Here is a 27993-nt window from a genome sequence, read left to right as displayed (position 1 = left end):
AAAAACCCCTCATCTAGTTGCTATTAATAAATTTGAAATTGATACATCTTATTTGTACTTCATCTTTATTATAATTGAGAAAACGTACCAGATTCCAATACATATTATGTGAGCTCTCACAAAACCCTACCTTGACTTACATTTTGTAGTTTTTAAGGTGCCCCTGGATTCTTGTTTTATTTCATTGGCTTTAAAGGAAACAGACGATGAAATGTTTCTTTTATTCATTTTCGTAGAAGTCTGACACCAACGTTTTTGCTTATGTATCTCTGCAACATATGAACAAGCCCCTCCGCATCTCCAGGACAAAATGAACGTTTGCCACCTACGGCTTTATGAATGTTTCCATTGAATAAGGAGGACCAGAAGGCTTGGCCGCCAGAAGGTGAAAGCTCTGAAGTGATAGCAATGAAGTGATATTTGTCACTTATAGTCCGCCTTTCTCTCTGAGAATTAAGTCTCTCAAACTTAAGACATAAATAAATAAAAAATAAGTGAGCTGTGGCTCACAAAAGCTCATACCCTACCACCAATTTTGTTAGTCTTATAGATGCTACTGGATTCTTGCTCTTTTCTACTTGGAGATTAGGGGTAAGTGACTTGTAGCCCCAGGCCACATATGGTTCTGGAGACAGTGCAAAGAAGATGAAAATGAGGCCTGGCCATGTGGTGGTCAGGACGTTTTGTGGGTTTGATTCTCCACTCACGCCCTACGTTGTCAGAGAGATCTGTCAGCAAAAAAAGCAAAGGTTTGTGTGTGTGTGTGGGGGGGGGGGGGTGTCTGTAAACAAGTAGGAGACAGGGATAGTTTGTGAGCAAGGCTCCCTCTAGTGAACAGAAGCATGCACTGCAAGGATATTCCACAGCAGAAAAAACAGGGACGACAAGAGCCACCCACATTCTGTGTGAAACTTTTCAGTATTTGGGATGAATGTACCCATGGTCCCTCCCCTGCTGGGTAAAACGGGGGCAGTGGAAGCAGAGGAGAAATCAAGCAGGGGTGTCAGATGTGCTTTGATTCACAGCAGTTTAGGAGGACAAACTCAAAATTTGGTTTTATTTCAGTTCCTCCGGCATGGCTCTCCACAAAGAATCCTGAGAACAGGAGCTTGGCAAGGCTGCTGAGCGACTGGATGAGAGATCTTGCTCCCCCACCCTTTTCTGCACAGCGATGCCACGAGAGGAAATGAATTTTTGCTGCTGTGCAGCTACAGCCTGTGTCTCCAGGTACAAGCAAAGGTCCCCTCCTCTTGCAAGTACTTTCTTCTCACAATCATGTGAACCTTTTGTTTCAAATCCAGTTTTATCAAAAGTAACCAAAGACATGAGGGAGGGGAAAAAAACCCAAGAGTGAATATTTCTTATTTTGGAAAATTATCTTTAATTCTTCCTGACTCTTCTTGCCCATGTCAGCTGCAGCCCCCCCTCCCCTTGCCCAACCTGATCCCAATGCAATGATTTCTGGATCCTGCCATGAACCCCCACTGTCAGATTCCTTGCTGCTTGCCTGGTTAAAAAAAAAAAGCCTTTGTGCATAGCCGGACAAAAAGGTCCTGAAAGTTGTAATATTTCACGGTGTATCGTCATCATCATGCACCAAGAGATTTCTTTGCATTGGTATAATCCGAAAACACGTTTTGTACATATTCCTTGGCTATATGAGCTTCCCAATAGGTTGCTCTTCCTCAGTCCCAGTTACTAGCACTGGCTAGTTCTCTGAGCACTCCCCGATACGGTAAAATCAGCTTGCAAGACGTTGGAAGGGACACGGGTTTTTTGGAAAGGCTGCTGTCCCCCAACAAACAGAGTAAAGGTGCCTGGCTCCACCAGCCACTGCCCAGACCATATTGCTCTCTGCCGGTAAGATAACTGTAAGGGCACCTTCACCACACGTTTCACTGGCACTGGCACCCGATGGAAACCAACCAGCTGCCAGTGGGGCACGGGGGTTGATGCCTTTCCCCAGCGAAGATAGAGCTGAACCACCTACAGAGAGAAGGAGCTGTTAAGGGAGAAAAGATGGAGACGCATCTTCCCACTAGTCTCCAAATGGTAGCCACGGCACTATTTAAATATAATGCCCACTTTCTACTGGCTATTAAGAATACTGAATCCTCCGAAGGCATCACCTTTTCAAAACCCTCACAACCAACTCCAAAATGGTTTCCTGCAGCCTCTGCTCCAGCCTGGATTACTTATTAAGTGAGGGGGCAGGATTCTGTCCTGAGAGATGTAAGGGGGACCCAAGAGACTTCTGGTTCCTTTCCATAAGACCTCAGGATTCTATCAGTACTGCTAGTGCTGGATGTGAGAAGTTTGCAAGCCTTTATATTTAAGGAATAAACACCCTTGTTTACTACCCTCCCATCTCCCTGGTCTGTGTGCATTCTCTATATTTATCTTGCTTTTACTCATCATAGAGAAGGATTAAGGCCATGGATCCCTGCAAATGATATTTAGCAACCAGCTTTGTGTATTCTTGGTATTTCACCAAGAATTACTCAGTTCACTTTCCAGCACATTTTGGTAGCCACTAGAGCTAGAAGCTTGCTTTAAAAGAGGGGGGGGGAAAACCACTGAATTCTGGACCCAGTATCACAGTCATTGTTTTAGGCACACTTGAGCAGAATAATAGTGCGCACATATGCACATGCGCGCGCACACACACACACACACACACACAGCTGGAGGTTATCAGTGGTCTGAAACTATCCGTGTTCAAAAAAATTGAAAGATACTAAGTTTTTATGAGAATGGGTGGCGATTTTGACTCATTTTCTCCTTCTACAGTAGATTCCTACCATGTTGTCCCTGGGGTAAAGGGATAAAATCGGGGAGGGGGTTCAGAATGGGCTGGAGCAGAAGAGTGGAATTAGTAAAACTCACAGTACACCTCTTAAGAAATTTAAGAGTACTTAAGGTTCTTGACTTTGTGGATGGATACAGGCCACTACCCCCCTCCCATGCTCCCTCTGCCCTTATCTGTCAGACATTGGTCAGGGTTCTCCTCCTCAGAGTGGTGTATTGGTCAGAGTGTCAGACTATGGTCTGGGAGACCCAGGTTCGAATCTTTACTTTGCCATGGAAGCTCACTGGGAGAATTTGAGCCAGTCACACATACTCAGCCAAACCACTCACAGGATAAAACAGATGGGAGAACGACGTTGTAGCCACTTTGATTTCCCATTGTGGGGAGAAAAGCAGGGTACATATAACTAAATAAATCAGTTCTGCCAATCCTGCTGCAGGTATGTCTGCAGTCCAAGACTGAGGCCTCACCTCATCGCCATCTCTGGTGCCAACATTTTCCACCACTACGGAGACACTCAGGTTGCCACAAATGGGCACAACATCAGTGCCTATCACCAGATCGCTGTAGCGGAAGCTAGTAAATGAGAGCCCATAGCCAAAGGGGTACAGCGGCGCCTCATCCCCATAGTAGCGATACGTCCGACCAGCCATTGTGTAGTTTTCCATTGGGGGTACCTGCAGGTGGACAGAAAAGGGTGAATGAAAGAGGCAGCAAAATGAAGGGGGCGTGATGGGAAGTGTGCAAGTTCCAGGCAACAGTAAGCGAAATCTTAGCTGCAAATGAGATGATGTGTTGGCCCCAGGGATGGGTCAGAGCTGCAAAGATCAGCTGACTAAAGGGGCCAATGAGTTCCCACCATGGAATTCCTTTTAACAGCGCTGTGGGGACTGATTTGAGTTGGAACTAGCACAGGGAGAGGAGGGGGGCTCTTGCCCCACATGCCATTTTTCCTATCCAAAACAGACCTGGGGAGTGTTACTGGCCAGTAAGGAGCCCCCATACCCCTGTTATCACTCCTACAAAATGGCGGGGCTTCCCCATGGCCACTGTATTGTCTAGTTGGCTTTTAGCTACTTTGCAAGGACCCATAAAATGGGCTGATGTTTGGAGTTCCCTTCACTCTTCCCCCCCAAAGACAGAGAAGATGGTTTTAGTGAACTGTCCTACTAAGCCAGTGACTTATCCCCCGCTTCCCCAAATCAAAGTGCTACACAAGAACACGAAGTAGAGAAAGGGCTCCCCTTCTATGCTCTCTGTTTGGCAATGAATTTGTAATGGGGGCCATATTTTGAACTGAGCTAGGCCCAGAGGACCAGCACCACTGCCTCCACGAGCGGGGCTGTGACTGCTTTACATGCTGGAATTCCCAGGTTCAATCCTGGCATCTCCAGTTAAATGGACCAGGCAGTAGGTGGCACAAAAAACCTCTGCCTAAGACCTTGGAGAGCCACTGTCAGTCCGAGTTGACAAGACTGACTTTGATAGACCAACAGTCTGACTGTGGAAATCAGCCAGTTCAGTGGCAAAACATCTAGTTAGCATGCAGAACGTCCCAGGTTCAATCCCCAGCATCTCTAGTTCAAAGAAGCAGGTTGGAGATGATGTGAAAGAAGACAACATGAGGATAGCTGTTGCTAGTCAGAACAGACAAGACTGACCTTGATACACCAAGAGTGGGTCTCAACAGAAAAAAAGCTGTGTGTGTATATGATGTATGTGTTTGCAGAGCAAGCAGGTCAGCAGGTGGAGCCAAAGGGCTTTATGAACTGTTCCCCTGCTTATTCTACGACTAGAAACAGAGGCCTTCTCAAAGCACTTCAGCTGCTTGACTCTGAGGCCTAATTTATACATCCAGAAAGTTAAAATAGCAAACCTATTCCTGGTCTGCTGTCCCAGCCTTACCTGGTGCATACCTGCGGGCCATGTGGCAGGGAGTCTGCCGGCTGGGTTGGCACCCTCTGCTGCCACCAGCACCTTGGCAATAGCCAGGCCAGTGGCTTGTGCTGGAAAGAAACAGGCCAAGATGGCTCCCACACCATCGTGGGACTTGGCCCAGCTGATATCCAGTGGACATGCGTTGAAAAGGAGCAGAATCACTGGACGTCCGGCAGCTGGAATGGAAGCAACAGGAGCTCTTCAATAAGCAGGCCAGAGCACACTAAATACTCCAGAATTTTGATTAGCTGAACCCAACATCTCCATCCCCCTCCCCCAGAAACTGGCATCAAATATTTGTGAGGTAAAGAAGCAAGGAGTTATGAAGGTCTAGACTAAGTACTGCATCCAGGACGGCAAGATAGTATTTTTAAATTTACATTGTTTATAGTCCGCCTTTCTCTCTGGGACTCAAATAGGGTTGCCAGGCCCCCTCAATCACCTGCGGGGGGTGGGGGGAGACAGGGGCCTGGCGCTTACCTTTAGGGGGAGGGGTGTGTGCACGTGCGCTCCCACAGGCACGATGACGTCACTTCAGGAGTGACATCATCACGCGGCCCCTGGACAGGCCTATTTTCCGGTGCTGCAGAGTGCTCCTGTGTGCCGCAGCGCCGGAAACGGGCTGTTCTGCCGTGGATCGGGCCTGTTTTTGAGGTGCTGTGGAGCACAGGAATGTTCCTGCATTCCACAGAGCCTCAAAAACAGGCCCAATCCATGCCAAAATGGGCCCGTTTTGGCTGCTGCTGAGTGCAGGAGCGTTCCTGCGCTCTGCAGTGTCTCAAAATGGGCCCGATCTGTGCTGAAACAGGCCCATCATGGGGCGCTACAGAGCAAAGGAGCACTCCTGTGCTCTGCAGCTGCTGAAAACGGGCGGCAGCTGTGGCGCATGGGAGCGCGCCTGCACTGCGGGGGAGTGCACAAGGAAGGTGCGCGCTCCCCTGCTGCTCAGGTAAGTGGGGGTGAGGTGTGGGGAGCAGGGGCGGGGGATTCCCTGCCCCCACCAGGGGTCTGGGATCCCTAGACTCAAAGTGTGAAGAGACCCATTTTACTAGGTTCTATAATTTCCCAAGCATCAGCAAGATGCAGCTGTGGAGCAAAGCATGCTGGGATCTCAGGCATCACAGGACTTGAAACTGGAGCCCCAAGTCAGGACTTCCACAGCTTTACTTCGAATGCAGGGAGAACAGCTGACTCAGTCACAGCCCCACCCTGGAGATGGCCAGCAGAGGAACAACACTGATTAGAGGAGCCAAACAGAACTGCAGAGATCAGCTGACTAAAGGGGCCAATGAGATCTGTCCTGGAGGTATAAAGCTAACAACCTCCAGGCTGCCGCCTTCAGTTTGAGCGACCTGTCAGTGGTGAGAAGAACGTGCTGCTTCTGTTGGTGTCTAGTACCTGCCCCTGCCAGTGTCTGACCTTGCACTTGGACTTCACCTTCAACTGCTCTGCAGATTCTGACTCCTTGTCTGACCTCAATGTGTCCTACAGATCTGTTGGCTCTTTCTGATCCCCCAGAGCTCAGAGCTCTGGCCTGGCTCAACTGAGTTCGAGTAACCTTGAAGCAACATGGCTGTGCTACGTCTTGCAGGTGCCCTTCGGAAAGCCACATCCCTTCCCCTGCGCTGGAACTCAGGGGCCCACAGCAACTTTTGCCATCAAGTGCAACTTGGGCATTGCTGGCCATGAAAGCCATCCCTGGTGAACAACAGCCTCACCCAAGGTCACGGTGTCTTTCAGTAGCTGTAGCTGGTGCCCAGGCAGGGTCAAATCCTTCCGGTCATTGGCTTCCATCTCCAAATCAATTCCTAAGCAGAAGGAACCATAATGTCATATGGGTGCCTTTCCATACCCTCCTTCCTTCTCTCTGGACACCCTCCCTTTGCAACCTGAAGAAAAAACTATAAGGAAGCAAGCTGGGAAAGTATCCATTGGTCTCACTAAGGAAGCTTAAACAAGGATGTGATTCAAGGGGTAGACTGTTTTGGCACCTCTAGGAGGGTCACAGCAAGTTTGACAAGAGATCCTGTGGACAAACGCATTTTACGGACAAATGCTACTAAAAGGTGGGAAATCTCTATAAATTCTCCCTTGCTCACACTCCCCTGAAAAAGAAAGAAAGAAAGCCATGTGCTCTGGGTCTTCTTTTGTCCATCTTATTCTCAGAACTGCTCTAAGATGAACAAGACTAGGTGAGCCAGATTTTCTTCTAGGTCCTTGAGTACCCAACCCCTTTCATCAGTCCCATGGCTGGATCCTGGATATCCACCAATAGTCAGATGACAAGAAGCCTGGGACTGTCAATGCAGGAGCATGGCTACTTGCTGGTGGCTTTCCAACCTCCCACCTGCTCTTCTCTGTGCTGTGCCAAATTGCATGGTGCTTCCCAGCATTCAGACCAGGCCTTGGGTGCAACAAAAGCTTCGACTAACTGCAGGACAAATTAAGAGCTGTTAAAGACAGCTAGCACAGTGTAGTGATCAGAGCGCTGGAATAGAATCACGGAAACATAAATGACCTTTGGCCAGTCACACACACTTAGCCTAACCTACCTCACAAGGTTGTTGTGAGGGTATAGGAGGGGAGACCAATGTTTGTAAGCAGCTTTGGATGTCCACTGGGGAGAAAAGGGGGGTAAAAATAAAATAGACATATTTGCACAAACATAGTTTCAGGCATGTCAGAAGAAACATCTACTCAGCATTTTAACTAATTGCCACTCTCTTTCTTTCTAGAGGATCATCATATTTCCTACCTCAAAGGTTAAAGAATTACAGTCATTTCATTTTAAGCAGAGCAAAATCTCTTCCAGCCCAACGAACATGGTATAACAAGCCTGTCAAGAGCACTGTGACTCCAAAGAGACTCCTTTCTTATCCAGTGTGCAATTTTTCTGACACTGCAATCCCTCAAGGGGCTTTTGAAGTCTTTACTTAATGACGGAGGAAGGATATTCCAGGAAAGAGAAATCACATTTGAAGGACCTTTTCCCCATAAACTAGGCAGTACTACCACAGCTACTGAGTGTAGCAGGGTATGTTCATACGAACAAGCAGACACTAAAAAGTTTCAAGAATATCACTCAGTGGCGACATCTCTGTTTTAAAAAAAATATCACAGGTGACTCTACAGTTCTAGAGTATGGTCATTGCAGGAATCAGACAGCTTCCTTATGCTATTCTACTTAAAGTGCAAATGAAGAGACTGTTAGTCCATCAAGATCATCTCCTCTGTCTGTCAACAGCTCCCCACAGTTTCAAGTGGAGGTCTGCAGCACCTGTTATCCTAACCCTTTTAACTGGAGATGTCAGGAATCGATCCTGGGACCTTTGGAATGCAAAGCAGATGCTCTACCATTGAGCCACCTACCCCCTGAAAACACAGAGATATCATTCGAACATATGGAGCTGCCTTATACCTTTGGTCTATCAAGGCCAGTCTTCCCTCTTCTAACTGGGAGGCTCTCCAGGGTCTTTAGGTGGAGGTCTAGTGCCCAACCTTTTAAACTCGAGGTCCCTGGGACTGAACCTGAGACCTTCCGCATGCAAAGCAGATGCTGTAGCTGTGGTTTTATTCCACTTTGAGGAAAAATGATGAGATTGTTCTGCCAGCAAGGAAACCAGCACCCTCACCTGTGCCTAAGCACACCACCACAATGTCCGCTCCCTGAACTGCAGACTTCACCTCGGCAAGGGAGTAGTGGTCGCATCTGGCGACGGAACATCCAGCAGCAAAACTGACGTTAGCCGAAATCGTTGCCAGGCCTCTCCTGTACCAAACAAAGACAAAAACAGCCGTTAGGGAACGATCCTGAGCCATTTACTCAGCATTAAGTCCCATTTTATTCAACAGGGAAATTATTCTTAAGATTTCAGACTTATTTTCTTAAGGGTGAAAGCCAGGATGTGTTTTGAGCCCAAAAGGTCTGCATTTAAACCCAGGAAGTTGAATGCGTCCACCAGCCATGGACGGTGGCTTGACTAATGTTGGACGTCCCACACAATACTAAATACACCCACACATATGCCATACTTTTGCAGAGGGGCCTCTTGTGGTCTTGGAGGCTAATCCAGTGGGCATATTTAAAGAGCAGGCAGGCAACATGCCTGGTGGTCTCTTCAGCTTACAACCTTCCAGCTCAGATTTTTTGCTAGCTGCTCCAGTGGCTGGTTGCCAAAAAAGGCACCATTTTGTATGCCCACGCCAAGCCCGAGCAGCGCTTGAAACAAAAGAAGATAACTCAAATGTACCAAGGTTGGGTGGAGAGGGAGAATTATTTCTTGGTCTTACCTGGGGGTATAAATGTACTGGGGTTCCGGGATTGGAGCATAGTCCCCAGAGAGGATCTCAGGGTCATCTGCAAAAGGCCCAACCACCTGCCAAGAAGAAATTAGGGATCACAGTGCTCCATACACAGAGGAGGATGAGAGGGACAGCCAGCATGTAGAAACTAAGGCCTGGCATGTTGGGGTTTGAGGCCTAGCATGAAGGCAGAGGCCTCTCTCTATCATTTCCGCTTTGGTAACAGTAAGACTACAACATGGACTACGCTGAGCTGCATTGTTTGACACTCTAGAAACATTTTGCCCAGAATCCATCCAGCAGTTCATTTGCTGTGAAGTGCCCATCGCTAGCAATGCTCTCTGAGAAGCACTGTTATTTCTGCCTCCAATTGAAGGAGTCTCATTTAAATGACAAGAGTCCGGAAGGGGATTGTGAACATTAAAAAATGCCTTCTCTAGCCTGTCTAGGAGGGAAGAACCAACAATTGAGTCTCAGAACAAGATCCTCTTGTTGGAGTTGGCCCAGAAGTTAGGAAGCACTTTCTCATTGAGACCTGATTTCCACCATGGTTGCCAACTCCAATGTAAATTTACCAAGTTGAGACAAAACCAGTGTGAGAATTTTAAGATCTATTGATCCATACGGTCCAGTTAAAAATGGCATGTTCCCAGATTTATAAACCAATATGTTTCACTTGTTGTAAAGGTGGCAGAACCAATAATAAAAATTTATCCACTGGTCTGTTCGGACAACTGCCAATGGGCTCCTCCAAACTCAAAAGTCTACCAACAGACAGACTAATTAGTCCATTAGGCCAGCCAGTCCGCTACAGTTTTCTCCGTCAGCCATTCCGTAAGGTCGCAGGGCCCAGGTCTCCCTTAGCTCTGTTACCTGAAACGCTTTGTGCAGATGCCAGAAATCAAGCCAGAGACTTTCAGCATACAAGACATGTCCATACCAGTGACTCAAGGGCATCCTTGCTACTAGTCCCACCACTGGGTGAAAAGGTCATATTGTGGGTTGGAGCTGCCAACGCTGGCTTCGGAAATTCCTGGAGATTTGGGGGCAGTGTCTGGGTAGGGTGAAATCTGGGGAGGGAACTCAGCAGGGATATTTTACCATAGAGTCCACCCTCCAAAGCTGCTGTTTTCTCCAGGGGAAAAGATTTCTGCTGTCTGGAGATCAGTTATAATTCTGAGAGAACGACACGCACCACCGACGAGTTTTACAACCCTGCTTTCAACTGAAGCATCTTCAACAGATGCCCTTTGAGTCTTTCTCCAAGGAAAGTGATGGCTCTGACCAACTTATTAAGAATGAGGTACCCTTCTGATTACCCAAACTTTTGCTAAACGCTTACCGCAATCTTCTTCCCAAACACTTCCTTGGCCTTAAGGGGCAGAGTGCCCTGAATGTTTTTTAGGAGGACGAAGGACTGGATGGCAGATTCAAGTGCAACCTGGCGGTGGGCCTCAGTCTGAACATCACCAAGACCCAGGGCACTGTAGGGGTTCATAGCCGGCGGGTCAAACTCGCCCAGACGTAGGCGGGTAAGAAAGAGTGGGCGAACGCGGTCTTTCACTGTCTGCAGAAGGGGCAATAAGGAACATAGTTAGTTATGAAACCACCATGTGATCGAGGAGGGGGAGAATGTGCTAGATCAGCGGTCCCTAACATTTTTGAACCTGTGGGCACCTTTGCAATTCTGATACAGGATGATGGCGCAACCATAAAATGGCTACCACAGGAGTCAGACACACACAAACACAGAGGAAGCCCAAGTGCAAGGGAAAAGAGTGGCACATTAAAAAATACACTGGGAAAGAGGAGTGGGAGAATGAAACCAATCCAAACCTCCAGCTGCCTCCAAAATGACATTGTTTAAATCTGCACAGCCAATCAGATCTCTATTGGCCAATAAGAAGTCCTGCTGGGCAAAAGCCCTTCCTGGCCCCACCCCCTTTCCAAAAATATCCTGTGGCACCAGGAAAGGCGTAGATGGATGCCATGTTGCCCACAGGTACCACATTGGTGGGCCCTGATGTAGAATGTTAGGATGACATTCTGATCCAGATGGCACAAATATGTTGCCTGATTCCCTATTCTGCCCCACTCCCAAATAACAGTTTTGTGGTTTTAGTTTGTGTGTTTGGTAGGTGAGGTGTACATTAACTGAAAAACAAACTGATTCACACTTTTCTGCATCATAACCCCAATACCACTCAAAGAAAAACATAATGTTTATTTATTCACTGTGCTTCATTTCATGGGCAAAGAAGGTAAGCGCTAGATCTAAGCAAGTGAAAAGAAGAATTAAGAGAACAAGAATATGGGGGGGGGGAGATAATTCAAAACTAGAAATTATCCCCTCCCGCAAAATGAAATCTCATTACATTCAATGATGACCCAACTGCGCCTGTTCTTCCTTCCTCCGGAAAGGACAGCTTACCTCCAAGGTTATGTTCCCCTTGGCAACAGCTTCTGATATATGAGTGAAAACATTATTCCGCATCCCATAGGAGACTTCTAGGTTACATCCAGCATTCACAGAAACTGCAGGCGGGAAAATGACAGTTACAACAAGCACAGTTTCACGCACAGGACACATCCCAAATAAAATCTGTAAATTGACCTCTCTGTCTAGTACATTTTTACCCTGCTTTTCCTACAAAGAACTCAAGGTAGGATACAGGAGCATTAACTATTTTTTTGAGGTTATAATAAACTTTTATTAATATAATAATAAATTCATAACATGATAATAACAGGAACATGAACAAAAACAGTAACAGTAACAATTAGGATGATGTGCAAAAGCCATTAACAACCATACATCTGATAACTGTTTTTTCAATAAAGGGTAGACTAAAGTCCATAAAGTAGATATTCAGAGAGGTTCCTATGAATTATTTAAAAAAGTCTTGACCAAGAAGAATTATTATAAGTTATAAGTCTCTATTGAGATATGCAGATGACACCACATTACTGGCAGAAAATGGTGAAGACTTGAAATGACTACTAAGGAAGGTTAAAGGAGAAAGCGCCAAAGCAGGATTAACAACAACATAACAACAACATTTGATTTATATACTGCCCTTCAGGACAACTTAATGCCCACTCAGAGCGGTTTACAAAGTATGTCATTATTATCCCCACAACAAAACACCCTGTGAGGTGTGTGGGGCTGAGAGAGCTCCAGAGAGCTGTGACTAGCCCAAGGTCACTCAGCTGACTTCAAGCGGAGGAGTGGGGAGTCAAACCCGGTCCTCCAGATTAGAGTCCCTCTTAACCGCTACACCAAACTTGCTGTAGCTGAACATCAAGAAGACAAAAGTAATGACTACTGAGGAATTAAATAATTTTAAAACTGACAATGAGGAAACTGAAATTGTTCAAGATTTTCTATTCCTTGGCTCAATCATCAACCAAAAGGGAGACTGTAACCAAGAATTCAAAAGAAGATTGAGACTTGGAAGAGTGGCTGTGATGGAACTAGAAAAGATCCTTAAAGATAAGGATGTCTCTCTGGGGACCAAGATCAAGATAATCCAAATTATGGTTTTCCCCATTACTATGAATGGATGTGAAAGATGGACAGTGAAGAAAGCTGACAGGAAGAAAATTGATTCATTTGAAATGTGGTGCTGGAGGAGAGTTTTGCAGATACAACGGACAGCCAAAAAAACAAATAAGTGGGTTCTAGATCAAATCAAGCCTAAATTCTCCCTAGAAGCTAAATTGCCAAACTGAGGCTATCATGCTTGGGTCTCATCATGAGAAGATAAAACTCTCTGGAAAAGTCAATACTGCTAGGAAAAGTGGAAGGCAACAGGAAAACAGGAAGACCTAAAAGAAGATGGCTTAACTCAAAAGAAGCCACATCCTCCAGTTTGCATGATCTGAGCATGTTTGTTAATGATAGGATGTTATGGAGGTCGCCATAGGTCAGAGGTGACTTGACAGCACATAACACACACACACCTAGTACATTTTTACCCTGCCCTTCCTCCAAATAACTCAGGGTGGGATACATGATTCTCCTTTTCCCCATTTTATCTTCATGACAACCCTGTGAGGTAGGTTCAGCTGGTCTCAGGTCTCAGACTACAGTCACCCAATGGGCTCCATGGGCTGAATGAAGACTTGAACCCTGATTTTCTGGATCCAAGGGTGGCACCCTACCTATTACACTATCCTGGCTTGAGCGGCCTGTAACCATTGGATTGGCCAACATGCACATGGATGGCCAATAGCATCAGAGGCAGGACAGGTACATCAAGTGGGCAAGGAGGAAGACATATACATCCCATAGGAGCCCTGACCTGGATGGCCCAGGATAGATCTTGGAAGCTAAGCAGGGTCATCCCTAACTAGCAGTTGGATGGGAGACCACCAAGGAAGTCTATGGATGCTACACAAAGGAAGGGAATGGGAAACCACCTCTGTTCAATTCTTGCCTTGAAAACCCTACGAAGTCATTATGCAATGTGCGACTTGATGGCACTTTCCGCCACCACCACATCTCAAAGAAGTATACTCTCTTGTCTCACTCTGCATTACCATTTCTCTTCTTACTTTACACTCTCTTACTATGTTTCAGACTCCCTGAATCCTACTCCACCTCACACAATCCAGAGGCAAGACACACAAAAAACCCATACAAGGCCTTCTCTTTCCTAGCAATTCACACACGGAGGGAATCTCAAACATGGATAGGACAAGTGACAGGAGTGACTGCTGCAGTCTGGAAAAACTGGCGCCAATTCCACCACACTCCTCCTAGTCCATGGAGAGGAGGAACAAGATGACTATAGTGATAGAGGAGTTCTCTCATCTCTACCACCCTCCCATTCACACGGGCTTCAGATATTCCCAAAGGCTTAGATCCAAGATGTTTCCGCTCATACAGTGTGATTTTCCTGCCTCGTCGTTCCTGCAGCAGCCCCAAATGCCCCCTAAAATCCTATTTTTGGAGAAGAAGGGACCCATAGAACAAGATGTTGGAGGGCATTTGGGGTTGCTGTAAGAGAAGGGAGGCAGAAAAATCATGCTCCATGAGTGGAAATCCCTGTGGAAACAGTAGTTTGTATCCAAACCCTTAAGAGGCCGGGCCACTGACATCAATGGCTTCTTGGTATTTCCACAGGAGGCTGCAAGGAGGTTACAACTACCCACACGTCTTATATTGGGGAAGCCTGGTTTACTACCCAGTTTGGCTTCAACTGATTAAATTTATCACAAGCACTGTTAAACGTAAAGACTACCAAGTGTTTCCTTCTGCTCTCAGCCTTCAAAGAGAACTGTGTTTCTTGCCTAGGTTTTGCTGGCATTTATTTTTCTGATGAGACGACTCGTCACTGTTGACTGCTTCTTCCCAGAATCCAAGCACTGTAGCTAACATCAGCAGCATGTTAAAACAACAAGCCAGCATGGCATCTCACCTCGAACGGTAGCAAGACCCTGTCTAAAGATCAGGACCTGAAAAAATCTGTTTTTTCCCACTCCACACAGTTTTTTAAAAAATTATTATTTCGTCACTTCTAATTTGTTGAAGAGTTCTGGTAAGATTAAAAAGCTCGCACAATGTTGTGTGTCTTTTTGATTGAACCTAGTAAAAGTAATACATTTATGTATTATTTTATTTATTGAAAAAAATTATATCGCCCTTTCTGTCCTCAACAGGGCCAACAAGGCGACTAACAGATTAAAAACTTGTAGTAAAAACTCATTTTAAAAACCACTAAATCCAAATAAAAACCCATCATTAAAATAATTAAAACCAAGTTAAAATATACATACAATAAAATTCACGTAACTAAAAATAACAACTAAAGAAAGGGCAGGAAAGGAGGATCACTGAGAGAACACCAGACAAAAAATGGACTTTGTCATCTTGTTTGTTTGGGATTTTGCATGGGCAGCTACAACTTTTTCCACAACTGAGAATGTGGCCATTTGGCCTCCTTCCCAAGAGTCTACAAAAGATGACAAAACTATTTCTGAACCAGGCCATGCCAACCTGAAAGTGGAGATATTTGCATGGCTAAATGCTTGTCTATGAACAAGGTTTTCCTAAACATACAAAATCAGTGGATCGAGAATATAAAGTATATACATTTCTGATTTACACAGCTACTCAAAGCACTACACACAAGGTATCTTGTGGCAAACTCTTACAGCAGACACTCCTGGAAGGGAGGCCAGTCATATTTACCCCCATATCCAGGATGAAAATTACGAGGTTGGCATGATAAAATCCAGGTCCAGTTCTACCCCCTCATCTGCTGCTCACAGGAAGGCAATGGGGTGAGGGGAAATGTCCTGCAATTCCTTAGCTACCCTCCAACCCACTTTTCCTGCAACAACAGCGTGGAGGAAATTCTTGGAGAGCAACAAGAGAACCAATAGGGACTCTTGACCAAATAACTGGCCTGAAGGACACAAAAACGGGTCACGAGGAATTGCACCAATGACACAGATGGATTAAAGGGACCCGCTGGCACCAGGCCAAGAATTGTCTTCTTTGCTCCGCCTTGTCCCGCTCACCTATAGCCGTCTCCAGGAAGCTGTGGGTGTAGAGATGTCCCACCATGATAAGCTCCACAGCTCCCTCATCGCTCACCACGTAGCCACGGAAGCCCCATTCTCCCCGAAGGATGTCCGTCAAAAGCTTCTTGTTAGCACAAGCTGGGATACCGTTAATCCTGGCGGGAACAAGAGAGTCCATCGGCAACTCTCAGAAGCGGCTAGCAGCCACTGCTGTCTTCCAGTTCCCTGCTGCAATCCCTAACAGCATCTAAAGCATGTATAGTGCCTTTAAAAGTATTCTGAGTCTTTTGTTATGTCAGTAATTCTTTCAATAACCATGTGAGGCAGACTGGCCATTACGGACAGAATATTCTATGCCCTTAATTGATGATGCCCAAGTATCTGGCTACAAAAAAAAAAAAAAAACACCGCTAAAGGGGAAATAGCCCCATCCCGGAGAACACAGAAGTCCCAACTCTTGAGTTTTATTCATATTATAAGCCCCTGGGTGGGGAGAATTCCTATTCCTGGAGATCCAATGTGTTCAGGTTACCAATCTCTAACCCACTGGGTCAGACCCTCCACCCAACTCCACCCAGGAGAAGCCAAGCCAGCCGAACCCTCTTTTCTAAAACAATAAACTCTTCCACCGTACTGTCTCCTTCTAGCCAAGGAAGAGGCCCTCAAACACAACCCTCTCAAACTTATCGAGAGGATGCAGAAACCCATACCTGTTGTAGCTGCACATGAAGCTAAATGTTCCAGCATGTACACAGGCCTCAAATTGGGGCAAAAAGGTCATGCGCCAGTCATGTTCTGCCACCTGCCACAGAACCACAAAAATCACTTTTTTTCTGGTCCCCATGTTAATGCAGAGTCCTATTGAAAAATCAGCTCCAGTCCCCCTCCCCCGGCCGTTTCCAGCACGTTCTGCTCATCTGTAGATAAGTCATAAGCACGGCCTCCTTTAGAAATTGGCAGGACTGGGCCACTACAAAACCACTTCTGGCTTCTAATTCTTTCATGCTGATGTACAAGAAGCCTGAAAGGTTCTTCCCAGCCCGAGCAGAAGGCACCCCTTCAGAGTGGGTGTGATATGCATACTTCCTATAGCTTAAATCTCAGGCGTTTCAAGAAGGTGTGAGCATCTGCCAAGGGAGGCAGAAAGGAAGAGCCATTCTAGGAAAAGAGACAGCAGAAGAAGCAGGAAGAAGGCACATACAAGATGTCTGCACACTAGAAGAAGCCTCTTCTTCCTCTCCACCTATAGTCCTCAGCACAACACACCTAGGAAGAGCCCTGCTGGATCAGACCAGTGATCCATCTTGTCTAGCATCTTGTCTCACATGAAGGTCAACTAGTTATTCTAGAAAGTCAACAATGGTACACAGAGGCTGAGGCCTTCACCTGACGTTGCCTCCTGGCACCAGTACTCAGAAGTTTACTGCTTCTGAATGTGGAACTCCCATGGTTAGCAGCCACAGCTAAACTTCTCCTCCGTGAATCTGTCTCATCTCTTTTTAAACCCGTCTATGCCTGTGGCCATCACTACATCCTCTGGTAGCAAATTCCACATCTTCAGCACTTGTTGTGTAAAGAAATATTTCCTTTTAACTGTCCTGAATCTACTGCCCATCAGCTTCATGGGATGTCCTTGAGTTCTAATATTTGGTGGAAGGGAGAAAAAGTTGTCTTTGCCCACCCTCTCTACCCCATGCAAAATGTTATAAACTTCTATCATGTCACCCCTTAGTCTCCCTACCTACCGCCATGCTTACCTTGGCATCGAAGGAAAGCCGGGACACAGGGATGTTCTCAGGGCCCCCGTGGACGTCAAAGTGTTTGCAGCCAGCACTGGCTTTGACGTAGCGGGGATGATCACCCTGCAAACCAGTCACAAAAGCCACGGCCAGCTCTGATGTCAGGAATGGATCCTCCCCGTAGGTTTCCTGAGGAACAGATAAGCAAAAATGGGTCCTCGCTCCTCTCTGTTCCAGGGGCCTTCCCATCTCTCAGGGCCAAACTACAAGTGACAAATGACACTTGAATGGCAAATGTATTCCTCCCTGTTCACTTGCCCTCCACTTGCTCTCCATTCGATCCACTTGCCGTTGAAGTGTCATTTGTCACTTGTAGCTTGGTCCTCAGTTCCATCGCCAGTGCATTTATCCAGTACCATCAGCAAGAGAGCTACGGTCCTCAGCACCAAGTTAAGTTTGGGCTGGTCTCTTCTTTACAGCTCAGCTACACGTCCAAGGTTCCCAAAACACTGATGTTTTAAAAGAATTTTAGTTATTGATATTTATTACGTATTATGGTGTTTTTAAAAAAGCTGTTTAGGGTCCCTTCAAGAGAGAAAGACAAAATAAAGGTTTTTAAAAAACAACGAGATTAAAATTCTCCAGTGCTGAATGGGACTTAGCCCTGGATTTCAGGAACAAGAATTTTAAAAACGGGGGGGAAATGGAGGGAAAGGAGCAACCACATTGATACTTCAAACTTCGCTGCATGAGTGAAAGGTTTGGTCTGGACACTATAATGCATTTCCCAGTATTTGGCACCTGTTATTTTGGGTTTACTCCCCCCCCCCCCCCACACACATACACTGTATATTTCCCCCGAAAGGATCATTTCCCTTCATTTCTGGATCATGATGATACCTGGTTTCTGCCCCACAATGGATGCCTCATGATGTTTAAAACGGGGCTGAAGCAGCTGAGGCCTGTATGGTCATTGTAGTCACCAAGGGAGACCAAATGGTTATGTTTGGCTCGAACCTCTGTGGCCGTGGCATTGGCCACGCGGTAGATGAGTTCAGGGCTGTCAGGAAAGAAAAGGAAACAAGTTGAGGGGAAGGGAAGAAAAAAGTCTCTTCAGGTCTGAAGAGACCAGTTGTCTAGGCTATTTCCTCATTGCTGGGTATTGTGCTATTGTTGTGCTGAAGCAGGGCTTTTTTTGTGGTGGTACTCACCAGTATTGAGTACTGGCATGTTGTGGGGAGGGGGGCTCTTCTAAGTCCTGAAGGAGGAATTGCTGGTAACTGGTGCAACCTTATATATGAGTACAGTACTTTTTTTTCACAAACACAGCTCTGAAATAAACATTCTCATCAGGGTTGGCTTGTCCACACAGGAAAATCCAGTTCTGAATTAGTGCTATATTGCAAATGGTTGCACAATACACAATAATGTATGGATGCAGTTCACACTGAAGTGGTAAACATGAAATAGCTAGACTGTACAATTTTCAGAAATTCTGAGAAGCACAATACACAATAATGTCTGGATGCAGTTCACACTGAAGTGATAAACATGAAATAGCTAGAGTGTACAATTTTCAGAAATTCTGAGGAGAAAACCCTCACAATTGTCTCCAGGGGAAAAAAACCCAGAAATGATGAGAAAAAAATGTAGTAGTTGTGGAGTGAATACCACAGCCAGCCAGGGACCATGTGACTGAATGCTCTTCCCCAGAAAAAATTTGGTTGTAGCCTACCTTCATTCCTGACATGGTAACACTTCAGGTGCCAAACTCGCGTGAGAAAATGCGATATTTTGCGTTTTCCCCGTCGCAATCCAGAACATGGCGGCATGCAGCGCCTTCAGGTCAGTCGTCTGGAATCGGCCCCAGTTTGGTGTAGTGGTTAAGGGTGGTGTAACTCTAATCTGGAGAACCGGGTTTGATTCCCCACTCCTCCGCTTGAAGCCAGCTGGGTGACCTTGGGTCAGTCACAGCTCTCTTAACCCTACCCACCTTACAGGGTGATTGTTGTGGGGATAACAACAACATACTTTGTAAACTGCTCTGAGTGGGTGTTAAGTTGCCCTGAAGGGTGGTATATAAATTGAATGTTATTGTTGTTATTATAACAATGGGGAAATTTTTCAATTTCTGCCCTTGTCGTGAAAAGAAAAAAAAATAGCAACTCTCAGAAAAGCTGCAGCCACAAGAAAGGCAGTTGGGAGTTTTTTTAAAAAACAAGTTTGTTGGGAATCATTCTACGGAGAGATCAGGCAGGGGAACAACTGTAACCAGTTTGATTTTCCCTGGCAGGTAGAGGGCCAACCCTAGGGTTGCCAACTACCAGGTGACACATGGAGATTTCCCAGAACTACAGCTGATTCCCAGACTACAAAGATCAGCTTCCTTGAAGAAAATTACTGCTCTAGAGATTGAACTGTATGGCATTATACCCGCTACAGTCCTTCCCCTCCCCAAACTAGGGCTGCCAACTTTGCATTAGGAAGTTCCAGAAATTTGGGGTCAGAGCCTGATGTGGGCAGGATTTGGGGAGCAAAGGGACTCACTGGGGTATAATGCCATAGAGGCCATCCTCCAAAGCTGCCATTTTCTCCAGGGCATCTGATCTCAGTAGTCTGGAGATCAATTGTAATGCCAGGAGGCCAAACTTGGAGGTTGGCAAACCCTCCAGCCCCCACCTGGAGGCTGGCACACTTCACCCCCCCCCTGCTCTGACCCCAAGTCTCCAGGAATTTCCCCACCCAGAACTGGCAACCTTGGCCACACCCCACTCTACCCGTAGTAGCAGCCCTACCTGAAGGAGGCAGCCAAGCCCAAGGACTGGGGGAAGGCAGTCGCCCAGCCAGGTGCAAGCCCGTCCCCATGAAGGCACTCTGTGTTCCAAGCGAAGGGCCCAATACCCAGCCGCTCAATGGGGGGTGCTGGCCCATTGTTTTTGGAGCCCCCTCGGGACATCTGGGGGAACAGAGATGCCAGAGCTTTAGGATATGAGTCTTCCAGCAAGGAAACAGCATTCATCACACAGAAGTCCACTGTATCTCAGCCTTGAAATCCCTGGCAGCACAGCAGCCATTTCCCCTGCCTTGTCCCTGAGACAGCCATTCCTCCACCACCTGGAATTTCAACTGATCTCTAAACTTTCTCCCTAGAGAAAATGATACCCAGCGGATCTCCCTCCCCTCCCCAAATCTCACCCTCTCCAGGCTCCACCCCTAAATCTCCCAGAATTTTCCAGCACAAAGTTATATATTTTCCAGCAGCCCTCAGTCTCAGGTTGCCAGTCTCCAGGTGGGGCCTGAAGATCTCCTGGGATTACAACTTATCTCCAAACTACAGAGATCAGTTCCCCTGGAGAAAATGTCTGCTTTGGAGGGTGGGCTCCATGGCATTATACCTGCTGAGGTCTCTCCCCTCCCCAAATCCCATCCTCCATCCCCAAATATCTGCAAATTTCCCTTGCAGCCCTAGCCCAGATCCAACCCACTGCCAGCCCACTTGGCTAAAACTCCTGCTCATACCTGCATGACCATCTCTTCTAGGGTCAGCCTGTTCACTAGGTCATCCAGCCGCTTCTCCCAAGGCAGCGTTGGGTCCCTGAAGGGGAAATCCTTCCCTTTGCTCAGCCCAGCCAGTAGCAAAAGGGCTGCAATCCAAAGCAAGGCCATGGCTTTCGGCGCAACAGAGAGAAGACAAGGAAAGAATTTGTTATTCAAAGCAGTGCGGTTCTACCAGAGAACAACCTCCCATCCACCCAGCTGGGAAGTCCCTCCTTTATTTATTTACTTACTACTTATTTTAGATATTTATATCCCACTTTTCTTCCCAATGCGGATGCAGAACTGCTTGCATTTTATCTGCCATTTTATCTTCATAACAACCCTATGAAATAGGTGAGACTGAGAATGTGTGACTAGCCTGAGGTTGCCCAGCAAGCTTCCATGGCAGAGTGGGGGGGATTCACATGTGGTGCTCCCCAATCTTAGACTAACTCTAACCACTAGGCAACCATTGGCTCTCCTTCATAATCGCATTTTGGTTGGCAGGGCGGGTCACCTAAGGATGATGCACACAACCTTTGCTCTCCTTCATTTCCTTCCAGGCATTCCAGAACAAAACACTTCTCACATTATGTGCCCACTTTTGCTACATGCCAGAACACAGTCCATTCCCTCTCCACATGAGAAATATTTTGCTTGTGCTGTAGGTGGGGGTTCTTGCGGCCTTTGCTCCATCAATGACTGCCAAAACTGCCACAAGCATCACATTAATTAAAGATCAGGGTATCCATCCTTGACTACCCTGCAAGAGGCTGTCTATTGCATCTCCGCATGAGTCTCTGTTCTGGCCTTGGCCTCCTTCCAATCACCCTCAACTTGGGGCAGGCAATAATTTGATCCACTGGGTGAGAATTCAAATCTCTCCCAATGCAGAAAGGCCTCAGAGGGGGTTGACTGTGGTCATGCCATTTTAAGGCGCAGTCACCATTTTTAGCAGCGTTTTCACCCAACAGTTTGCCTTCCATCCGCACTTGGGAAGATTCAGAATCCTGCACATGCAAGGTCAAAGGTAGGCAACTTTTTTGGCCCCGATTTCTGTAAAAAAAAAAATGCAATGTCCACCTGTGAAGATATTGATGAGCCAGCAAACAAAATGGGTGTGTGGGTGTGTTGTAGTTTGCCAAACACACTGAGAGCAAGCCAAGCACGGCAGGCGATGCTAGCATCTGAATATTTGCCTTTGACTCAGCTGAGAGCTGTGCTGGTCTCAGAGATGACAATGGGCATAAGCCGTATCTTCTCTTATGCTGCCAGCCTCAGCAGTGATGCTAGTGCCTTGGTTGCTTAAGCAGAAATCTCTCTCTGGGTACCAAGCAAAAAGGTTTATTGCATCAGTTAGGGCTGCCAACTTTTAAACTAGTTCCTCCAGTTGTTCTTTGAATAACAGCTTGATCTGCAACAGTTACCAGGCTATGTTATCGCTTTCATTGCCTGTTTCCATATATTAAACCTCTATGAAATGGACTTTTTTTTTGTGGCAAATTTATGTGCTGCCAATGATGTGTGCCGGGAATTGCTCACTCTTGGGCTAGTTTATTGCAAGGAGTTTTCAGAAGTGTGCATGCCTCCCAAACGTGGGATCTAACCTATCCCGCAAGGATAAAATAAGATGAGAACAATGTGTGCCATTCTGGGGAGAAAATAATACAAACAAGAGAGGCTCCCAACAACCAAATGGACTAATCACACCGTAGGGATCAATAAATTCTGTACTCTGTACTCTGTACAGAGTTTATTGTTCCCTACGGTGTGGTTAGCCCATTTGGTTGTTGTGAGTTCTGGGGAGAAAGGCAGAGTATAAATAAGTAAATATTTTCTCCTTTAGCTCCATTTGCTCAATCAACAGTTAGTAATATGTCTTTTGAGCGACTGAAACATGGGCTGATTTTTCTCACAACCAGATTTAAGGTGTTCATGTCCTAGGAAAGTGCTTGGATAATCTGGGACATCCCCCACAGCTATCACCTCTGAGGTTTGGTTTCCCTCTGTGACTGAAACTAGTTCAACCTGTCCTTGGGTATTCATTCTGTCTTTTGGGAAGTAAGGAAACAGGTTTGGATCCAGCCAGTATTTCCACTCCCTCTCATCTAATTCCCTTCCTTACTGCAGTCCCTTCCCACCTCCCCATGGCTTTTCTCCATGTAGATCCCACCATTTCCAGAATAGCCATTTCAGTGATCAAAGGGGTTTCCTACCTCCCTTTTTCACCAGCAAAAAAGCTGGCTGGATCCAACCCAAGAGCCATTACCTATGCTTTCAAAACTTGCAACAGATTCATATGCAACTGCATTCCACTCCTTTTCATGACTGTTATCAAATCTTGGCCGACAGGTAACCTTCCCAGTATTAGAGGGCAACATCCTGTGGCACTGAGTCCCACAGGCTAAGCTTATGTCACAATAAATGAGCTAAGTAAGTCTTTAAGGTGCCACAGGAATCTTTTTCTTTCTTTTGCTGCAACAGAATTAATACAATACAGCTACTTGTCTGAAAAAATGATAAGGATAGGGGTAGGCGGTAACAGAGCTCAGTCCTGGGTATTGAGGTCACTTCAGCTTGTATGGGGAGTCATTTGTCCGTTTTTTGCAAGCACCACAGTGCTGCTACATCCAACCACAAATTCCCTAACTTTTCTTTTTGTCTCCACATAACTTACCTCTTCCCAAGGCCATGGAAATCAAAACTCCAAAGAACTGGCAATTCAGATTTTAAAAAATATACATGTTTCTTTTCTCAGGAGCAACAAAGGAAGCCTGTGAGACGCAGATTTCCTTCAGCCAAAGCCTCTCTAGGAACCCAGGACTTGGTCACTTTAACCTTTTGAATCCTGACTGAGTCCAGCCAAAGTTTCTAGGTCTTGTGCAAGATCTCAGCAAAACAGATGATTTAATAACAACTGTGCTTATGTACTGCTTTTCTAGACAGATTAGTGCCCCACTCAGAGCCCTGAACAAAGTCAGTGTTATTGTTATCCCCTCGATACAGCTGAGGAGCTGGGGCTGAGGAGTGGCTTGCCCAAGGCCACCTGCAGAGCTCCTGGCAGTAGTGGGAGTCCAACCAGCAAAGACCTGTTTCACAACCCAACCACTTAATCATAATCACTTAAGCAGTCTATTCCACTTATGGTTTTAAAAATTCACAAAAGTTGCCTCCTGCTTCATGAATGAGCACATTGCTAGAAAATTTTCCAGTCAGTCAGTGATGTTTACCTTTCATTTTAATAATGGAAAGGGGGGATTTGCCCTACTTGAATTTATTATCTATATAAAGCATGGGGTAAATCATCTCCCCGCCCACAGGCAAAATACTCCTACAATCTCTAAAATTAAAGAGAAATTAATTATTGGGGGGGGGTGAAAATGCAGTGTCTAACTTTTTACTGCTATTCCATACCTGGTCAAATCCTGCTCAGGGGATCCCTGAGTTAAAAAGTTTGAGATACCAGGTAGACAAAAATATATTGGTTCATGGGGAGATAAAATATTTATTAGGGTAATCTAATCACAAAGCATTGGGTAAGCTTTTAGATATCACTGAACTCTTCCTAAGGCTGGGCATTAAACAAATAAGGAAAAAACAGGGTGGGTGGAAAGGGGGGAAATCTGTAGACGGCCTCAGAATCAAAACGAAGACCAGCTTTGTGGTTAAAAAGCCAGGGAGGCACCCAGAATGAAACCAGAGGAGCTAACGCCCCACACAGCACTTTCTTACCTCATGTAACTTTTTTTAAAAAAAAATATTTTTTAAATATAAATACAATGTATTGTTAATACAAATAAGCTATTTATGTGAAATATTTCTTACAGATACAATTTCACTTATTATGTACAATACAGTATAGAATTTGGCATTATACACAATTGTAATTAACTACAGTATTTTCTTGATTTGGTATTACACATCACAGATATAATTACAAATCTTAAATTGGCTTAAGCTGATATTACTCCAGTTTTATAAACTCAAAATTGCTTGGTATGTTCTGTTTGACGGTTGAACATTATTGATAGTGATAAATTCAAAAAAGAGAAACCATTTCTCTATAAAATTTGTTGTTTCAGGAGAGTTTTTGGCTTGGTAGATTCCATCATTAATTTTTTCAAATATGAAGTGGTCCCATATTTTTGAGTACCAGTTTATTGCGGTGGGTATGGCATGGTCTTTCCATCTAGAAGCTCCCTCGTGTAACTTTTTTAAAAAAGCATTTAAGTTTGTTAAGCCCTAAAACGAGATGGCTTGACTCAATAAAAAAGACACGTCCTCCAATTTGCAAGATCTGAGCAAATCTGTTAAGGATAGGACATTTTGGAGGTCTTTCATTCATAGGGTAGCCATAGGTCGACTTGACAGCACATAACACTCACAATAACAAGGAAAGGAAAAGGGATGTTTTTGGATGCAATAGCACGCCCTGATTTACAGCCTATGACTTTCTTCAGAGGGAGTCTGGAGCTGCAATGCAGACGAAAAGAGATTGAACAATAAACACCCCCAGGCTATAGAAGCAACTCTCAGGAGCTCTCAAATCCAGCACAACCAATTGCATCAGACTTCCTCTCCTCTGTCCTACAACTGTTCCAAGCAACCTGCAGACGCGGCTCCCAACAGCTCTGCTTCTCCGGCCCCATCTCTCCTGCAGATGCCCTCGAAGGCTTCTTCCCACCTTGGTCCTAACAAAGATGCTTCTCTTCCCTCCCCCCATTCATTGGCACCCCAGCTGGAAAGCTGCGGAGGGAGTGAGAGGTCCCCTAGCAAGGACTGAACCGCGCCTCCTCGCTCCCCTCTTACCTTCTTAGGGCGGCCGCAAACTAGACGGCGCAAACGGGGAGCCTCTCCAGCGCCGGGCGGTGTCTGCGGCTGCTCCCGGCTGGGCCGTGCTGCAGCGCACTGGTTGGGTTGGCACTGGTGATCACGCGGTGCCCCTCCCTCGTCCGGAGGCTTGTGCATAGCCCACGCGAGGTGTGAACAGGTGCGGGCGGAGCGGCTCTGTGGCACCGCTCCTGCTCTTGCTTTGGAGAGCCCCCAACCCTCCTTTGCAACGTTCCCTCGGCGGCTCCCCTTGCCCGGTCTCGGCTAGACCGAGGGTGCAAGCAAGGGGACGCGGGGCGAGGAGGCATGTTCCTGGGTCCGGGCCAAAGCCCAGCCCAGCCAGCGCCCTGCTGCAGCAGACAAACGCTACCTGAGAAGGCCTCGCCCGTCCCGCCGCCGCCGCCGCTGCTATGCCCCGTCTGACCAGCAGAGGGCGGAAGCCTCTCGCTGTTCCTCTGCTGGCACCAAACCGCGAGAGACGCGTAAGCCCCATTTTACGCGATGGGGTTTAGTCCCGGGATTTGCAGCCTGGAGAAATCATCATCATCATCATCATCATCATCATCATCATCATCATCATCATCATCAATGTATCTTACTGGAGTCTATAGGAAAATATGATTTAGTTACTTGTCTGTATCAGTTATTGAAAGAATATCTTAGTTCAGTGCTGCAGCTGGGATGGAAACAACACGGAGAGGGGAGGCTAACTATAACAGTCAGGGTCTTGCAGGATTTGGGTCCAGTGGTGGTAGTTTAGGAGACCAGTAAGATTTTCAGGGTATAAGTTTTTGAGAGTCAAAGTTCCCTTCTTCAGACCCCTGAGCCTTTATAGCTCAGTCAGGAGGTGGATTTCAAATTATATTTCAAACTTTCATTAAAAACATGTGCTGGAGCAGAGTGAGTTAACATGAAGGTTTGAGCTATGGTTGCTAGCCTCTAGGTGGTGGCTGGAGATCTCCTGGAATTACAGCTAATCTTCAGCAGACAGGGATCAGTTCCCCGGGAGGGCAGACGTTATGACATTATATCGTACTGAGACCCCTCCCCAAACCCTGCGCTCTCCAGGCTCTGCTCCCAAAATCTCCAGGAATTTCTTAACCCAGGCAAGCTGTAGAAGGCGAGGCAAAAAGTGATAAAATCAAATCCTCAATTTTTCTATGTGTAGCTGAAAGGGCAGCTTTGGACATGGGCAGGGGTTGCAGAAGGTGAGACTATTAAACAAAAAGTCACAACAGACATGTTGAACTAATATTGCATGGCTGTGATGGGCAGGACTGGCTCCAGTTCCGCCTCTCATGAGGGAAAGCCAATGGGAATGGGCAGAATGCTGGGCGAACAGAGTTAGAGTTGGTTCGAGAGTGAGCGGGTGAGAGAAGGCTGCAGAAAAGTAGCAGGCAGTTAAATTTGTTCTGTTACAATGAAACATTCGCTGTTTAATCCCAGTACGTTTTTGAGTTTAAAAGCATTCACTCCTATTATCTTATAAAAAAGTTTGTCTGTTTTGTATTAACCTTGGCTGGCTTAGAATTGTTGGCTGAGGGAAAATATCACACACAGAGACCTCAAACGCTTTGATCACATTAAATGGGCCTAGAGGTGACCAGCCCGTACCTGCCTGGAAGGCCCCAAACCTGTGAAGGGAGGTTTGTGGTGAGTGGCAGGGTATATGAAAGGTGAAAGGCTGGGTGAAAGCCATCATAATGGCTAAGAAAAAAGAAACTAGAAAATGGCTGCTAAGAGACGGAGATTTATCCTACCATATAAAAGGTGAGTCGTATTGCCGACGACTCACCGGTGCACTCATGTACCCCTCTGCGGGGATGAAAGGTGAGCCCTCGGCAATACAGCTTGTCGAGGAGGCCCCAGCAGGCTGCTGCAGGCAGTGGGAAGGCCCAGCACGGTGGAGCAGCCAAGGCCCATGTAGATACTCCCTGCTGCCTCAATTAGAGTTGCCAATCCCTGCTCCCACCCCCCTCCTGTGCTTACCTGGCTGATGGGGAAAGGCAGGGAAACGTGCCTCTTAGGCACGTTCTCTGGTGGCACAGCGCACTCCTGTGCACCGCAGTAGCCCAATTTTGGCCCTTTCCGCCCCCCTCCACACTCCTAGCCCTCAGCTGCCCAATCCGGCCCAAATCAGGGCCAGATATCAGGCAGTTGCAGAGTGCAGGAGCCACTACCCTTTCCGCGCACACACACATGCTCCTGGGCCTCAGGCGCCCGATCCAGCCCAAACGGGCCAGATTGGGTGGCTGCAGAGTGCAAGAGTCCTCCACCACCATTTCTGCTCCCCCTCCACGCTCCTGG

General features: G+C 46.5%; 1 protein-coding gene across 4 annotated transcripts; it reads right to left on the bottom strand.

The window, feature by feature from the left end:
- Positions 1–48: 48 nt before the first annotated feature.
- Positions 49–26067, bottom strand: LOC129343576 (uncharacterized). 4 transcript variants are annotated; one of them, XM_054999865.1, is made up of 15 exons: positions 25666–26067; positions 20839–20987; positions 20115–20275; positions 18220–18379; positions 17338–17508; positions 16291–16382; positions 15578–15735; positions 11481–11584; positions 10392–10616; positions 9038–9123; positions 8380–8516; positions 6466–6555; positions 4715–4923; positions 3280–3486; positions 49–1986 (listed from the first exon to the last, which is right to left on the bottom strand). In XM_054999865.1, the coding sequence occupies exons 2-15, from the start codon at positions 20983–20985 to the stop codon at positions 1699–1701; spliced, it is 2235 nt and encodes a 744-aa protein (XP_054855840.1). In that variant the 5' UTR covers positions 20986–20987; positions 25666–26067; the 3' UTR covers positions 49–1698. The 4 variants fall into 4 exon arrangements, with proteins under 4 accessions (XP_054855840.1, XP_054855839.1, XP_054855838.1 ...); XM_054999864.1 differs by lacking the exon at positions 25666–26067 and adding an exon at positions 23534–23654; XM_054999863.1 differs by lacking the exon at positions 25666–26067 and adding an exon at positions 21803–21908.
- Positions 26068–27993: the final 1926 nt, after the last annotated feature.

The sequence above is a fragment of the Eublepharis macularius genome, chromosome 15 (assembly GCF_028583425.1).
Source record: "Eublepharis macularius isolate TG4126 chromosome 15, MPM_Emac_v1.0, whole genome shotgun sequence".
NCBI classification, from domain to species: domain Eukaryota; kingdom Metazoa; phylum Chordata; class Lepidosauria; order Squamata; family Eublepharidae; genus Eublepharis; species Eublepharis macularius.
Note: the sequence above shows the minus strand (reverse complement) of the source record. Positions and strands in the feature narration are given on the sequence as shown.

What these genes read in the sequence shown, in the direction of transcription:
- LOC129343576 (XM_054999863.1), bottom strand. Translation starts at nt 21,842, where the DNA reads ATGGAAGGCAAACTGTTGGGTGAAAACGCTGCTAAAAATG. An exon ending in TTCATGTGCAGCTACAACAG is followed by an intron (nt 15,736 to 16,290) that starts GTATGGGTTTCT and finishes TGTTCCCGCCAG; the next exon opens with GATTAACGGTATCCCAGCTT. An exon ending in GGTGGTGTGCTTAGGCACAG is followed by an intron (nt 6,556 to 8,379) that starts GTGAGGGTGCTG and finishes CCTTCTGCTTAG; the next exon opens with GAATTGATTTGGAGATGGAA.